This window comes from Abrus precatorius, unplaced genomic scaffold (assembly GCF_003935025.1).
Source record: "Abrus precatorius isolate BTA unplaced genomic scaffold, Abrus_2018 Scaffold5, whole genome shotgun sequence".
Taxonomy (NCBI): domain Eukaryota; kingdom Viridiplantae; phylum Streptophyta; class Magnoliopsida; order Fabales; family Fabaceae; genus Abrus; species Abrus precatorius.
The window spans coordinates 7,371,218-7,388,511 of record NW_020874395.1 but is presented as its reverse complement, the minus strand read 5'-3'; the positions used below and the strand labels follow the sequence as shown (position 1 = coordinate 7,388,511).

At 29.3% G+C, this 17,294-nt stretch overlaps 1 protein-coding gene across 4 annotated transcripts; it reads right to left on the bottom strand.

Moving 5' to 3' along the window:
* Positions 1 to 6,969: 6,969 nt before the first annotated feature.
* LOC113867665 (syntaxin-132) lies at positions 6,970 to 15,985 on the bottom strand. 4 transcript variants are annotated; one of them, XM_027503080.1, is made up of 13 exons: positions 15,968 to 15,985; positions 13,228 to 13,335; positions 13,024 to 13,080; positions 11,715 to 11,763; positions 10,645 to 10,733; positions 10,487 to 10,560; positions 9,633 to 9,675; positions 9,478 to 9,538; positions 9,340 to 9,365; positions 9,179 to 9,256; positions 8,552 to 8,632; positions 7,904 to 7,969; positions 6,970 to 7,348 (listed from the first exon to the last, which is right to left on the bottom strand). In XM_027503080.1, the coding sequence occupies exons 1-13, from the start codon at positions 15,983 to 15,985 to the stop codon at positions 7,175 to 7,177; spliced, it is 924 nt and encodes a 307-aa protein (XP_027358881.1). In that variant the 3' UTR covers positions 6,970 to 7,174. The 4 variants fall into 4 exon arrangements, with proteins under 4 accessions (XP_027358881.1, XP_027358882.1, XP_027358883.1 ...); XM_027503081.1 differs by lacking the exon at positions 15,968 to 15,985 and adding an exon at positions 13,989 to 14,114; XM_027503082.1 differs by lacking the exon at positions 15,968 to 15,985 and adding an exon at positions 13,841 to 13,964.
* Between the last annotated feature and the right edge of the window lie 1,309 nt (positions 15,986 to 17,294).

The window sequence follows — 17,294 nt, the reverse complement described above, 5'->3', positions numbered from 1 at the left end:
ATTTTCAGAAATGTAATTATTATTTATGAATTTGTATTATAAACTCTATGTAGAGCAACTACTATAAATGTGTATGCGCTTATGTATAATTTTTAGGTTATAGAAAAAGGTCTTGGAGTGTTGTTATTAGGTTGAATGTTGAAATTTAATTTCTGGAAATTTTAGCCTCTACCTTATATTTATTTTATTTTATTTTTATAAATAAATCTATATAAAGAATAGTAATACATGATCATCGATCTTTTATAAAAAAGGGTAGCGACAGTTTAGTGGTATCAGAGTATAGTTTAAATAAACCTACGGAGTGAGATTACTAGACTTTAGTTGTGTATTCTAAGTAAGGAATCTCAGCTGTAGATCATATATCGTAATTCCTTAAGCATTAGGTTATGAGAGAATGAGCTTGATCATTTCAATTCTCAAGCATGACAGATGTAGGAAGTTTCAGCATATGAGACTTGGGTGAACTATAGGTGAGTTAGGTTGTTGAGTAATGCATGTGTCACTCAACTGAGTCGTGAAAAGTTGTCGAGAAAATTATGTTTGTTACTGTATTAGCTATGATTGTTACCAGGATACAATGTTGAGTAAGTTAAAATGTTATGATAAGTTTGCTTTAATACGTTGTATTATGCTGAATTTACGTAGTGTACTGTGTTGTAAATGTGTTTGGTTTGGTAGATTAGCTGGATTGCTGAATAATTAATCTTGAGGTAGGATTTGCTATAAATGTTCTAAGTTGGTTTCGTTTTGTGTTAAGATGGCAAGTTTACTTAGAAAATCTACTTCAAATCTCCTTCCACCTTATGTGAAATTTAATTTCAACATAAATTCTAAAAATTTTCAGGATGACGAGCTGTGAAAATATTCCTCGTACAACAACATTAAACATGTTTTAGAAAAAAAAATTATTTTTAAGATAATGACCGATCAAAACATAAGTAGAAATAATTTAATATATATATATATATATATATATATATATAAAAGATAGATAACAATAAGATTTCTATCTTAAGTTCTCAATCAAACGATGCAGATATTTTTACTTTTTGATTTGTATATTTATATATTTTATAACATCATGTGGACAAGCCATACTTAAACAGCAAAGTGCACAATCAAAATTGCATAATGTTGATACTGTGCTTATTTTTTCAATATAGTAAGCTTTATTTATTATAAAATGTATGCCATTGTATGACTAATAACAATAAAAATTTATTTATATTTGTGTTATAAAATTGTATATTTATTATAAATGAGAACGATTTTAATTCATTTTCACGCATAAATATTACTCTAATCTGTATCTTACATTACTTTTCTTGTGAACATACACATGTACTATTTCATTTCATATTTTTTATGATTAATGTTCCGAAAAAATTATGATTGTAAAATATTTTAGTAATTTTATTATAATAAGATATTTAATAATTTTTATAATGTATTTACTTTTTATATGTCCTTAATAATATAGTAGGAACTTAAATTAAAATCAGTAAAGATAAATGTTGATAGTTAAGTTATGTTTAACGATGTTAAATGAAGATAAAATTATTTTTTTAAAACATAACAAAATTAAATAATTTCAAATATTTTTGTGAGCTTGTATGATTAAATTAAATTTACCTTTTAAAAAACTATAAAAATATTTTAAATTAACTTTCTCCTAAATCATAAATAAATAATATAAATCCACGATTCCCAGACAATGGAATTTATAAATAAAAGTTTATATACTTTTACCATAATTTCATCAGCCAATTGACCTACTTAATCCATTGGACCAAGGTATGTTTATCATGTATAGCCTACAAGTTAATAAATGTTGCATGTTGATATTCATTCAATAGGTTTTATAAATTAATTTAAAAGTTAATTACACAAACACATTGAGGTATATTTTAGCCTTTAATCCATCATAAAGCAAGCAATGTGAAACTTAAAAGGGTCACTTGTTTTTTACATTATTATAACATCTTGCATTGGATTCACATTTAAACATTTATAAATCTATTTTTATTTCAAAACTGTTAGTCGTAACTTCTCCATTGAAATCTCATTTATAAATTTTTCAATGTATTTCTAATCACACGCTAAAAAATATTTCTGTCTATTAAAACAACATTTTCTTTTGACATAAAGTGGAGAGTAAGCAAAAGTTTGTAGTATTATTTTCTTGTGAATATTAGTTTTTATAATAATTTTAAGTGTTAGTATATTTTCATTTATTAAAACAACATAAAATGTACTGTGAATATGTTAAATGTAAATTTAGATTTTCTTTAGTTTTAGTACGAATATGACAGTTCAGTCGAGATTCACTTAAGTAAATAAGTTTAGATTTATGTTATACTTTGCATAAATTTTATTTCTTAAACAAAATTTTGATTGAAGAAAGAATCCTAATCTAATAATATGTTTAGATTTATTTGCTTTATTTTCTTCTTTTGAAGATTATTTAGTTTTTAACCTCTTTTTCATTTGCTTTAGTTTCTTCTTTTGCTCTTAATTTGATTAGGATTTTTGTTTTTATTGGTTTTCTTGTGTTTTAATGTTTGGGTGTGTTTTGATGAACTTAAGATCTTTTATTGCGGGTCATTCATTGCTTAGGCACAGACCAATGTGCGTCAAGGAGTTGTTTGAATTTTGTGAAAGAGTCTCTAGTCATTCACAATCTTACTAATGTGGAAAAAGAAAACTTGATTTGAATATAAAAGCATATTTGATTACCATTTTGAAAACAATTTTCTGCTTTTATTTTTAAAGAGTTGTTTTGAAAACTTGTACTAAAATTTATTTTTAAAAACAGAAAATTATTATCAAAACAGTAATCAAACATTTTTTTTTTCATTTTTGGTGATTGGGGGAGGGGATATGAAAATATGCTAGAACTCAGAATTTGAACTTGGATTATGGTGCTTATGTCCTGCTACCTTTCATCCCTGAACTATCAATGCAAGGAATTGAAGCCCATAGCTATCAAAGGGTTGTATTTGGTAGGTTATTTAGGAATTAAAGCCCATAGCTGTCAATTTGGAGCAGAAAAGAGAGGACCCACTGAGATGTGAAAAAAGAGGATTGGGATTAGATTTCTGAATTCATGTTTTTCTCACCTATTATACTTGTGTTTTTCATTTTGTAATGGATGGTCATACTTCTTTTATCTATGACTTGAAGGACTTTTTGTAATTGTGATGTAATTAATGCTTAGAATGAATTAGCTACTCACATCCTATTTTAATGAAACTTCTTTACATTAAAAAGATTGGTTATACTTCTTGATTAAGCTTCAAGCTTTGACTTTTTTTGGAATAGAATTTCTTAGGTGTGATTTTTTTGATTTATTATGTTTTAATATCTTGTGCTTGTATATAATTAATTTTGGATTTAACAAATTTGTATTATATTTTACTTTTAAAAACAGAAAAATATTTTAAAAATAGAAATCAAACATGCTCTTAATATCTTGTCTTTTATATCAAAAAATTAGATATAAATTATTTTAGTAAAAATATACCGTAGAAGTCAAGAAAAATTGGCTATTGAAATTTTTTTATATTACTTGCATATTTTAATTTATAGAGATCTCTTCAATTCAAATTACACTCAAGTAGGTAGATTTTAGTTAAAAAGTACACGTCAAATTAATTCTTCATAAAATGATACTCTATTTATCATTTGATTACTTGACACATAAACTTTGCTTAGTAATTGTCAATATTTTCTAAATCCATATGACATCATTAATTTCAACAAAGATACAAATCATTTACTTATATGAACATCTTTGAATTGCAACTCAAATCATGTGTGATTGTAATAGTTATCCTGTTATCAAATAAGTCAAGTAATAATTACTATAGTTAGTGAGTTTCTAACTTTATAATAGTTTGTTATTTTTTATCAATGACTTGTATATAAATATTTTTTACTTTGTATGTCAGAACAACTTTGTCTCTGAAATACAATATTTAAATTCATCAAAGGTCCTGCTCCAAAGAATGTTGCTACTATTTAATATGGAGCTCTGTTGTGTATTGTTATTTATTTTTTTATTTCTTTTCTTAGGAAAGATATTAATTCTTCAATTTCATCCTAACCTTTTTTTTCTCTGTAACAGAAAGTTGTTTTTGTTGTGTCTTTATCAAATTTTGGCACGGCAAATTAAGGAATGGATCCATTGAGCTCCTATTACATGCATGCAAATGAAAATCCAGGTGCAATCATTGTTTCAACTCCACTTATAGGAGAACATGACCATTCATGGTCAAGAGCTATGATGATTTTGAAATCAACGAACAAACACCAATTAATTGATGGAACTCTACAGAAACCTCATTTCCGTGATCCCATGTATGGGGCATAGGATAGATGTAACACAGTGGTACTATTTTGGTTAAATCAATCTATTGATCCTTCCATTATTCTGTGTTCTTTGGATGAAAACTGCACTAAAGGTTTGGAATGATCTGAAAGAAAGGTATTATCAAGGAAATATTTTTTGAATCGGAGTTATAAGAGAGTTATATTCATATGAGCAAGGTGATATGTCAGTGATTGCGTATTTCATTCACTTGAAAACAATGTGGCAAGAACTTGAAAATTTTAGGCCCAAACCAGTTTGTAAGGTTTAGACACCTTGCACAAGCGATCTTGTAGAAACTATAAAGGGATATAGAGAAAATGATTATGTCATTAGATTCTTGAAGAGACTAAATGAAAGTTACTCTATTGTGAGTCATGTTGATGCAACCTCTTCCCACCATAAAAAAAAAAGTATTTTCATTGTTAATCCAGCAAGAAAGACAATTAGGGATACATGTAGAACAACCAAAGAATTTGTACAATGCAATTGACATTGGTAAAGAAAGAGGAAGGGAAAGAAATTCTAGAGAACAATTTTCAAACTCAATGGGGAGAGGCTATAAAAGTCAAGGTCAAGGATACTAAACTTGTTTATATTGCAACAAAACAGGTCATACAATTGAAACACGTTACAAGAAACAAGACTTTCCTCCTAGCTACCAAAGAAATGGTAACGTGAATTGCACAATGGTGGAAGAAGAGGAAGTTGAAGACAACAAAGTGACTGCACATCATAAAGATAGTCAAGCATCCTTTATCAACTACTTTGACATATAAACAGTTATCAGACTCTAAATTATTCTATAGTCTTGTCAACAATTGCAGAACTGAAATCCTACAAAGAAGCCATGAGAAATGAATGCTGACAGAAAGTTATACAAGCTGAGTTGGAAGCACTTCAGAAAATCAGAACATGGACATTAACATTTTTACCCATTGGAATGCAAACTATATGATGCAATTGGGTGTTTAAAATCAAACACAAACCTGATGGATCAATGTTAAAACACAAAGAAAGACTTGTAGTGAAAGGTTATACTCAAACTTAAAGAAATGATTACATGAAACCTTTAACCCAATTGTTAAAATGATGACTAAGAATCGTTTTATCCCATGCTGCAGCAAAAGAATGCCATCTGCATCAGTTAGATGTGAACACAAACTTTCTACACAATGATCTTCACAAAGAATATACATGGATCCTCCACCATGACTCACTTCCTGACAAAATTTGGTTTGCAAATTGCAGAAATCGTTATATGAATTAAAGCAAGCTAGCAGACAATAGAATGAGAAGCTCACTAGCACCGTAATTTCGTGTGGCAATATACAATCTTGAGCAAACTACTCTTTATTCACAAAGTCAATTACAACTAATTCACTGCAATTCTGATCTACAAAGATGATCTTTTGTTTACAGGAAATGACTTGAATGAAATAAATTGTCAAACAGGAATTAGACAAACATTTCCACATCAAAGACTTGAGCAAATTGATTTTTATTTTTTTATTTTTTGCTGGAAGTAACTACATCATCCAAAGGCATTAATTTATAACAAAGGAAGTACACCTTGAACTTAGTTCAAGACACTGGACTTTTGGCAACAAGCCATGTAACACTCTGATGTATTCAACCTCAAAGCTTCGCAAACATTCAAGCTTTCCATTTCTTGACATTTCATCATATAGAAAACTGAGAGGGAGATTGCTATATTTGAGACCTTGAACTCAAAAGATTCAGTGATTTTTACTAGGTATCTTGTTTAGATATAAGAAAATATGTTTTTTTTTTATTGAAAACTTTAATATCTTTGAAGAATAAGAAACAAATCACTATATCTAGATCATCATCAGTGGCTTGAGTATAAAGCTCAAGCAACTTGTGAAGCTCAACGGATCATGTATTTTCTTCAAGATTTCCATATCAAATGCGCACTCTGCAGTTTTGTATTGTAATAATCAAGTAGTCCTTCACATAGCAGCTAATCTAGTATTTCATGAAAGGACAAGTACATAGAACGGGACTGTCATATTTGTGACAAAGTACAAGATGGAACCATTTAACTACTTCCCATTTCCTCAAAATCTCAAATTGCAGAGATCTTGACAAAACCCTTAGGTACTAGTCCTTTTAGACATCTTAAATCCAAGCTTAGAATGTTAGATATCCACGATCCAACTTGAAGAGAGGTATTATTGTAATAGTTAATCTTGTTATCAAATAAGTAATAATTACTGTAATTAGTTTCTAACTTCAGAATTGTTTGTTATGTAAGTTAATTATTTTCTATCGATGACTTGCATATAAATATTCTCTGCTGTATACATTAAAACAACATTTTTTCTTAAATACAATACTCAGATTTATCAAAAGTTACTTAAAATGTTGAGTAAAATGTCCACCAAATGAACCAACCCCGTGTATGTGCTGAATAAGAATAGTCCACTGCAAACGACACTTTCTACTTTTCAATAAAATTTTCCAATAATATAATGAAAGATGATGCTTTACTTCAGAATGATAGCCATGACTCAAGAAAAGGAAATTCAAAGTTCACCAGTTACAAGGTAAAAAAAACGGTTCGATAATATGTAATAAGCAATGTAAAATAATCAATACCTTTTCTTTTGTGTAAAAATAGTATACAACTTATTCAATATTTTATAGGTTGCTCCAATCTTTCTTTCAAGAGCAATATAGCATTGGAAAGAATGTTTTAAAACATATGAAAACAAAAGAATGGATCAGAGAAAAATTGATGGCATACAAATAATGTGATTGTCAATTACAAATTAGAAACTATGCACCCTTTTGGCTAACCCATGGTTTGATGACACCAACAACGATTATTATAATAACGATGAGAAGTATAATGATAGCAATGCACATCCATTTTCTAGAGTTCTTCTGTAGTTTCTTTGCCTTCTGGAGGGCATTGTTGCCTTGTTGCACGTGGTCCACCGCACTTGAAACCTGATGCAAGAGTACAAACCAACTTTGGTCACAAACAATTTCTTTAAGGAATTCGCATATAGGTACATAGATAAATAGAGAGAAAGAGTGGACGTGTAGAAAAAAAGAAGATGAAACCAACAAATTTGACTATATAATTATAAACACAATGGTCAAGGTATGCTCTCTCTCTCTCTCTCTCTCTCTCCATGTGTGCGTGTTTGGAGGAATTGATTTACACTGATATAAGTACTATACTCACTCTTACTGTCTTACATCATCAATAACTTACTACTTTATTATAACTATGTACTATAGAGATTAAAGGTTATTTGGGTCAAGTCTTAAAAAGAAATAAACTGCAAAAAGAAGTTAATCAAATGGATCTTATTTTTATATATTTTAAAAGAATATATTAAGTTTGATGTATGTCAATGAAATATCAAATAATTTTAGATTAATTTAAAATTTTGCAGATATGATTAATAGGATAGAATTTTTTAATCCAATGATCGGTTTAGAAGTATAGTTACCTGATAAAAAGAATTACAGAATGGTAAAAAAAAATAAAAATACCTGTGATTCTATGTTGTCAAGCATGTCTCCTTGTGCATCAACCAACACCGCAATATCCATAAATATCTGTCAAGACATGAAGTTATTATCATCCAAACTAGATATCAATCTCTCCCTACACACATCTTGTGTGTGCCTATCTCTACCTACACACATCTTGTGTTCTAATTCACTTTGAGAATAAATTGCACTCTTTTCATAGAGCACCCTTGCAAATTTTAGCTTTCCACAGGGCTAGCGCTGTGATATATTATATGGCTCCCCATCTCCCTTGTATGGACCACTAGCACAAAAACGTGCATAAAAATTATCATAAAAAAGATGGAGAATGCATATGAATTGGAAAGATGAGAGGTATTCTACCTATCCTAAACAGCAAAACTGTAACAGGAAATTCCTTCAGAGATGAAGTGAAACCATAAGTTTTTATTGTATGATATGACTAAATCTATCTTCATATGAATAAAGCATAAAAAATATTTTCCTGTTCAGAATAATCTCTCTGAAAACCATAACTCTAGGCATTCATCCCCCCAATGGTTTTATAGCATAGGCCTTTATCATACATAAACTTGTCCTTATCAGGATATTGTCCAAAATTGTAGAGCTACAATATCAGTCAAATTAATGAAACAAACTGATTTATACCTGTTGTAAATCAAGAAGCTTTCTCTCAACATCTCTAACTGCTTCATGTCGCTCTTGAATTTCTGCCAAGGTGTCAATTATCTAAAAAGATAACTCAAATGTATGAGAAGTGTATAGAGATCACAGACAAGATAAGGGGCTGCTTGGTTTTAGGAAATGTTTTCTGGCTTTATTTTCTATTTTCACTTTTAATTACAAAATCGCCACTTTGTTTTCATTTTGTTTCTTGTTTTCAAAGGTTTGCATAGGAAAACATCAGAGACAATTTTTTCCAGTTTTCACCGTTTTCTGTACATATTTTTTAAAATATGAAATAGAATGAAAACAAAGTGACAATTTTGTAATTAAAAGTAAAAACAAGAAAATGAAAATAGAAAATGTTTTCTGCAACCAAACAGCCCTTAAACTTTCTAATATTATGTCATTGGCCTATTGCCCAAGGAAGATCAATGTTTCTCACCCCTCCCTAGTCCCGAAAAGATAAATTATGCAGAAAAATATTGAAAATGTATGTATGATGGAGGGTTGAGTGAATGATATTCATGTTGATATAGGATAACATAAAAACTTGAACAGGAATTTGAGGAAGAATTGAAGGAGAAAGCAAAAGGGAAAGGAGGGATGAACCTGGCCCCGTCCTTGTTCCCGGATTGCCTTCTGGAAAATTTGTTCACTATCTCCAGTTTCAATTAATCTGTCAATTGTCTGTACATTGTTAAATGATTAGAAGGAAAACTTCTAAAAGAGGTGTTTCTTCTATTAATGAAAATTAAGAAAAGAAAAAATACCTCCTCATCAGCTCTTGTGCCAGTAACTAACAATCGCGATAACCAGAGAATAAATTGAAATTAACTCCATTTCAACAAAAAATCATGCTATCAGATCATGAAATTGAAAACAATCACTAATAAGCAAACAACTCAAACCTGTAAAAACACGTCTCTCAACAACATCTCGATATTCTTGATGGATAGCTTCTCTTAGGGCCTGCAAAGGTTTTGAAAAATGGATTCAGTTGAAGGGAAGGAGCACTAAAAAAAAAGAAAAAAAACTCCAGCAAAATGCTACTAGACAAACCCACCTGAAATTCTGCCACCTTATCCTTCAGTTTCTTTTTTAATGAACTGTAAAATACCAGAAAAAAAAAAAAAGGTACTGATGAGATTAGTCCAATAAAACATTTAGCCAAAAATAATGAAAAAAAAAATGATAATTCAGAAACACACAAGTGTAATATTTGTTTAAAAAACCCTGAGGTTTACTCCATATGATTCAGCATACATAACGTATTGATACAAGTTGAAAGACAAGGACTGAAAATGTGGAAAATTTTATAGTAAGTTAGACCATAAGCCCTTGACAGCATATTAACACAACTTTTATTTTATTATTATTTATGGATAATGAATAAGAAGCTCTGTCACAGAATTTCCTATTACAAATTGGGTTCATAATATAAAGAAGTTTACATTGAAATTCTGCATTTAGATTGAGATGACAGCTTCTTCCCTTACTCTTGAGTTACTCTTACTCCTTTCAAGCATTTCTTAGTTTCACTATCTTATTGATGTTTTTCAATATCTATAACTATATTTAATGAGATATATTCATATTGATGATTGAATATAATCCAAGATGCCAAGGATAAGAGAATATTTAGAAGTCCAAAAGGACTAGAAATTTAGTTGCCTTAGAAGTGGAATATTGATATTGAAGACTCTCTTATAGACTCGTATTTATCAAGAAAAACTTTCACAATCAAAATGATTATATCTTTGTGCTGCAAAAGAATTTGAGAAATGAACATTTGAAAAACTTGAAAGCAGAGACAGAATTATATACATTAAACTACAAATACAATGAGAAACAATCAATAAAGCTAGTCGAAGTTATGTGACAATAATAATGAGAAATAAAACTTGGATCATTACTGACATGGTTGTTGCTGTTCTTGACCGGTCAACACCTGATCCTTTTCCACACCCAGGCTTCTGCCTGTTTGCCAAATTCTACAACATAAAATGGAATGAGGAGATTTACAACGAAGAATCTAGGGATTGAATAAAACAATGAAAGAAATTCAGTAGAGACACCTCTTTGTCCAGTTCTTCAATTTTGTTCTTTAAATAATGTGCAGTTTTCTGAACTTCATCAACATCTTTCTCCATTCTCTGCTTTATAGCTGCAGCCAATCAGTTAAACACTCATGAACTTCATTTATATCATCAAAACATCTACCTTCAAATATATCCTTTCAACAGAAGGGCAATTTAACATCTAGAACCAGTCCTCTTCAGAAAATTCTTTTTCATATCTTTAGAAACTTGGATTTAAATTAAATCACTCTCAAAAGTTAGTTCATAGGAGGAGGACTATCCAAGTCCTTATAAGAAATATTCTAGCTCTATTCCAAGTCATTGTGGAACATTTTAACACGTCACCTCACACCAAGAATTGGACATGGGTGTGTGAAGTTTGCAAGACTCAAAATCTGCAGATGGCCCAATAGGACAGAACATTTATGGGCAACCCAACATTCAAACTGGATACGCTTTGACACCATGTTAGAAAACTTGGATCTAACTCACTCCCAAAAACTAGCTCATAGGAAGAGGATTACGCAAGCTCTTGTAAGAAGTATTCTAACGCTATTCCTAGCCAATGTGGAGCATCTTAACAAATTTCATAATTACAAACTATATAAAATACTTACTTGAAAACTATATATTTCTCTATTACAAGTATATTTAATTTATATTTTACAATAAAAAAGCATCAATAATACCTACAAGAAATATTCCGATAAAGATTGAATGAGTCACAAGAGGACTAGTAATTTCTACATTTATACATCTCACTAAAATATTTTATTTAAAATATAAATATCTCTCTCTCTCTCTCTCTCTATATATATATATATATATGTGTGTGTGTGTGTGTGTGTGTGTATGATAGGAGGGATGCATGACTCTAATTTTATTATTATTATGTTGATTAAACATAAAATAATAAAAGAAATTATTGAGTCATGATTTATCTAGCCGATCTCACCTAGTGAGATAAAACTTGATTGTTGTTATTTTATGTTAAGTAAAAAGACAAAAAAAGGACAATGAAACATGCAAAAGATTGCGTGAGAAAACATAAACAAGATTATACTAACTCTTCATGGCAGGAGCCTTTGTCACAGATTTGGACTCATCATGGGCATCCTGCATCAAGATTTACATAAAAATGCTGAGGACAAATTTCAAGTAATTTTTACTTCATAATATAAACCAAAAAGGAAGCACAATGACTTTAGCTAATTGGACAAAACATGTAATATTTACTTAAGGTTCTAGTTCTACTCTAACAAAATTCCAAAACAGAAGCAAAATTTGATTCTTTGTTTATTCCTGTTAAATTTGGACTGCAAGCCTAACTGGCTAACTCAACAAACCCCTTCATGCTCAAGATTGGAAATCTAGACTAGAGCATGGAAATTGCAGAACTAATTTATTTTTTTTAATATTGCACTTGAAAATCAGTGGGACCAGGTAGATAATAGCACTGGAAAAGTCGCAAGACTAGGTAAGTTACACGGGAAAATCCACTAGGCCAGGTTAATTGTACTAGAAAAATTTGTGAGGCCAGATTTTACTTTTTTTTTTCAGTCAAGAGTGACCCAATATCAAATCTACAATAAGCTTTGATAACATATTAAAGTTGGGCTTAAGCCTAACTCAACCCCAATAGCTAGTTCATAAGATGAGGATTATTTTAGTTTTTATAAGCTCTTATTTAGCCATATCTGAAATCAATATAGGACTTCAACAATTCCTATTTCTATTTTCTCAATCAGTTCTGTTAGAATTGGTCTCAGTCTGAAAGGAAGAATGAATGTTATTGAATAAGAACAGTCATAACCACTGCCGATATAGCAGAGAATTAGGGTAAATGAATACACTGAATTGACTCTTCTTCTTCGAGAGGCCAGACTCTCCTATCATTAACTGAGTAAATAAGACTACATTTAATGTGATAAATGGCCCTTATTTATAATCTGTGCCTAATCTGTTATGAATTGTTATCCCTTCCATCCTTCTTATTTTTCCTTCATAGACCTGTGTAATTTGGGGGCCTCTCCCTTATAGATTGATATGAAAGTTGACTAAAATGGAGAGACAATTCACTAAGATGGTTAATCTGCTGTTAGATGAGCCACAGCAAAACAATCTCATTTTTAGGGAGGCCGTGTACAGTTAAAAATATATCACACCTCTATTGCTGACTTCTTTATTTATCATATTTTTGTGACATAACTATTTCAAGTATATTAGACTATTAAAAACGATAGCAGTGGTGATAAATTAATTAAATTCATTCATTATCACAGCCTACAATTGTATATTACTTTTCATGAACGAAAAATGTTAGAAGTGTTACAAAACCCAGCAATTAGTTGTCACAAGTGTGTAAAGACAGGTTACCTGGAGCTTTTGCAAAAGCTTATCCAGTTTAGCATATTGTTTATCAAGCTCTTGAACCTATTAAAGAAAGCCACAATAACATTCAACAAGATGAAAAACATGATTGAATATGAATGTTAGGTCTATCCTAAGCTAAGGAAAAGAAAGAAATAATGAAAGAGAAGCTGATTAATGCTTTTATTACAAATATACACAGATAAGCACCTTTTTGAAGAAACCATCCAAGCCCAGGTCTCCTGAATTCATTGCATATTCTCCTAACTCAACATCACCACCTCTGTGACCTTGACCACGTGGAATGTCAAACGATTCCTGCAAAAGAGGATCATCAAATTGATATATATGGCTCAGGCCTTAATGCTGAGTTGCAATCTGCATGTCCTAGGTAACTAGCTCCATGAGTTATTTTTATTCTAGCAATCAGTAGTTAGAGACAATAACACAGTATTCTACATATATCACTAAAGCACACACACCGATCTTAGATGCGTATAGAATACAAAGCATCTCAAACAGAACAAATAGTCAATTTAAAAATTATGATACAATCTCACCATAAAACATTTAACTATTAAGAACTATACTACTCTTAAGGTCTATATAGTGACCAGTAATTCCAAGACCTAACTCGGGATGGATAATGTGCATTTAAATCTTCCTTAGTGCACAGGTATTCTGTTTTTGTTCCCCAATAACATCAACGAAAGGACTGAATTCACAGCCTAATTCATTCAATGCTCTAATTGCATTCAATACAGACACTGAAAATAAAGAATTGAAAATACAGCTTCAGTAAGCTTCATGAATCATGACTAACTTTTGTAAATGCCAAAATAGGACTTCCCTATGGATTTGCTTCACTAAGCTTTGACATGAAACATTAAAGGATAGGCAGGCCTACTTGACAATTGAACAATCAAAATATCTGCAGGGCTGTGGAAGAAGACTTTAAACGCAACCACAACCTTATTTATGCATAGAACAATGCTATTATTGTGTTGACAAAATTGTTGTGTCACAAAAAGAATAGAACTCCTAAGTAGGGCCAGCGAATTGAGCTTTTCTGAGCAGGTATGCGTTCATACCAAACTGAGTACTCCTATCCAAGAAACAGATTATCCCAAAGAATTGAGTTTTCGCGAGCATCACGGAAGTGATTCTATTTCAGTGAAAGAATGTTAGATTTCTCAAATTTATTTTGTGGACTAACATTATTTAATTATGAAAATATTATTGGACTTAAATGAGAGATTATGTTTAATGGAGCTTTTGTTAGCAGTATTTCAATCATTTAAGTACTATATATATGGGTGTGCGGCTCAGTAATCAACAATTAATAGCTAAAAGAATGAGAAGCATATTGTCAGCTGATGTTAGATTAGGAGTTTATTCAATAATACAAGCTTATAGTTTATTTAAGTAGTAGGTTTTTTTTTTTTTGCAATAAGTCAGTAAAGCTATTTGATGAATAAGAAATAAAAAAGGCTTGTAATTTTTTAAAGCTAACATGTGAAAAGTTACTCCAAGAAGCATTCAGTTTATTGGAAGCTATCTGCCAATATATTTTAATTTTTTTTTTCATTTTTACTCTTAACTTTTTAAACAATTTTCCATTTTAGTCAATTAATAAATTTCAACTAGTTGTGCAATCAGTTTTACCAAACAATTATAAATCAATCAGTCAGTTAAAAACTACAAGCTTCCAACTACAAATTAGAAGTTTTCAACTAATTTTACCAAAAATCAAAGAATCAAGGAGTCACTAAGAAGTGTATTGTTATATAAACTGGAAGAAATAATTAAAAAAGAAAAAAGAGAATGATGTATTCAAAGTAAATAAAGATAGGATTGTAGGGATTTGGAAACACAAAATGTATCACTTTAAGTTGTGATTTTACAAAGATAAGTTTAACTCCCACAATTCAGTTATATGATTTTCCCTTCAAAGCACTTCTTCAGGATACAAGTACAATGCATCTTTTGAGTTACTATTTTAATTTTTACCAAAAGGAACATCCACTGTAAACCCATTCTCGGGATCTGATTACTCACTAAGCTTTATTCAATGCAAGAAGAGGCTAGTGATTTGCTAACATACACCCATCATTTATTTACTTGTTTGTTTGTTTATTGGGATTTGCTAACATACACCCACCTATCTTTCAGAAGGAGTAGTTAGTTTCACCTTTGGGTGCATATTAAAAAATAAATGTTATAACTTGTTAATATTCTTATTAAAAAATTTACATTATTAATCAGGTGCATTAAAATATATCTACTTATTTTTTAATTAGAGTGTGTATTAACTAGTATATTTTAAGAAAATCATAATTATAACTTGCTAACATACCCCTTCTAAAAAACAAATGGGTACTTATTAACAAATCCCTTATTTATTTATGTATTTATATAATTCCAGATAGTTGACATCAAGACTAATTTAATTGTCACGATGAAGGCAATATTTATTATTATTTTTTCCTTCTCATAAGATGGAACAGATCTCAACACCCAGGTGAATACAAAATATGAAACAATGGAGAAAAATCAACACTAATTCAAAAACAAAATCTGTAACTGCTCAAATTTTATGAATTTGAGAAAAGTATGAAGGGGTAAAAAGGGTAATCAATTTCTGCATCAAAGCATGAGATGCCCACCAACATCATTCACCACTTGTGCACAATTTCATTACAGCATAACTCATACAATACTAAAGTCTCAATTTTCAAATGCTGCAGACCAACAGAAAGGCAAACACAGCTAAAATCCTGACTTCCCATCATGCACAATCCTAGATCTGAAAAAACCCACCTCAAGAAACTCTCAAATTCATCAAAACAAAGAACAGAAAGCCAAAAAAAAAAAAAAAAAGCTTGAATCAACAATGGTGAAATAATGTATAAAGAAAAACAGAAAAAGAAGGTGAAGAATAGAACATTACCGTTAGAAGATCGTTCATTGTGGAAGAAAGATGAGAAATTGAAAGAGAAAAAGGAAATGTGAGGAAAAAAGGATTAAGAACTGGTAAGGGACCTGGTTGACAAGAAACCAGGCCAGAGTTTGAATCCCCACCCGGAGAGACAGAAAATGAAAACGTGTTTTTCACTTTTTTTTCTTTTTTTGTTTTCTTTTATTATCATTTTCTTTTCTTTCTTTAGTTTTGTTGTGAGAATGAAAAGTTTGGAAATCGAAACACCATCCGAGACAGATAGACAGCAAGGTTTGATCACAAATCGTCGAGGCTTTTTTTTTTTTTTTTTTTTTTTTTTTTTTTCAAAATTGAAAGTCCCGCTTCTTTACCTTTTATTTCTCTCGTTAGTAAATGTTTCTTTTTATTATGTTCCTTTGGTTTTCTATGATTTTTGTTTTTATTTTTAATTAATAGATTACAAATATGAAAATATTTTTTAATACGAAAAACAAATCCTAGGAACACAATTTGAACTATATTTTATCGTACTAAATAGCAATATTCTTAAAAATATATTAAAGTTTAAGTACATATTAAAAATATTTTTTAAAAAATAAATATTTATAATATTTTTATTTTTAATAAAATTATTACATTTTTGTGTTAAAAAATCTATTAGATTTGAATCTTCTTAAATTCAACCGTAAAAAATGATGTTAAGAAAACTGCCATCTTAATTCTGCTTAGGACTTATGATTTCTTTTAGTTTGTTTTTAAAATAATTATTATGAAAGTTAAAAAATTTCAATGAAAAAATAATTTATAATTAAATGACAACATAAAAAAATGTTTATATTTTTAATTATATTTTTAAAAACTAATTAAAATAATTAAATAAAAAATAAATTATTTTAGATATTTTTAAAAACTAATTAAAATATTTAAATAATAAATAAATTATTTTAGATAATAAGGTTAATGCTTAAATTATTTCAAATTTTTTTCAAAATATTACAAAAATAAAAATAAAAATACAGAAATGTACTCATTGCACATTTAATTATCAATGTAGACTCTTTTACTGTTTAAGTCAGAATTTGATCTTTTAGAGTCGAAATCTAACTTGCAACAATTTTTTTTTTATATTAATATTTAATTTTAAAATTTAAAATAAAAATTAAATAACAATAATTATTATTTTTTTAAAAATTAATTAAAATATTTAAATAATAAATAATTTATTTTAGATAGTAACGTTAATGCTTAAATTATTTATATTTAAAGAATAATAATCATATTTTTAAAAACTAAATAAATATCTTAAATATTATTTTATTTATTTAAATATGTAATTTTG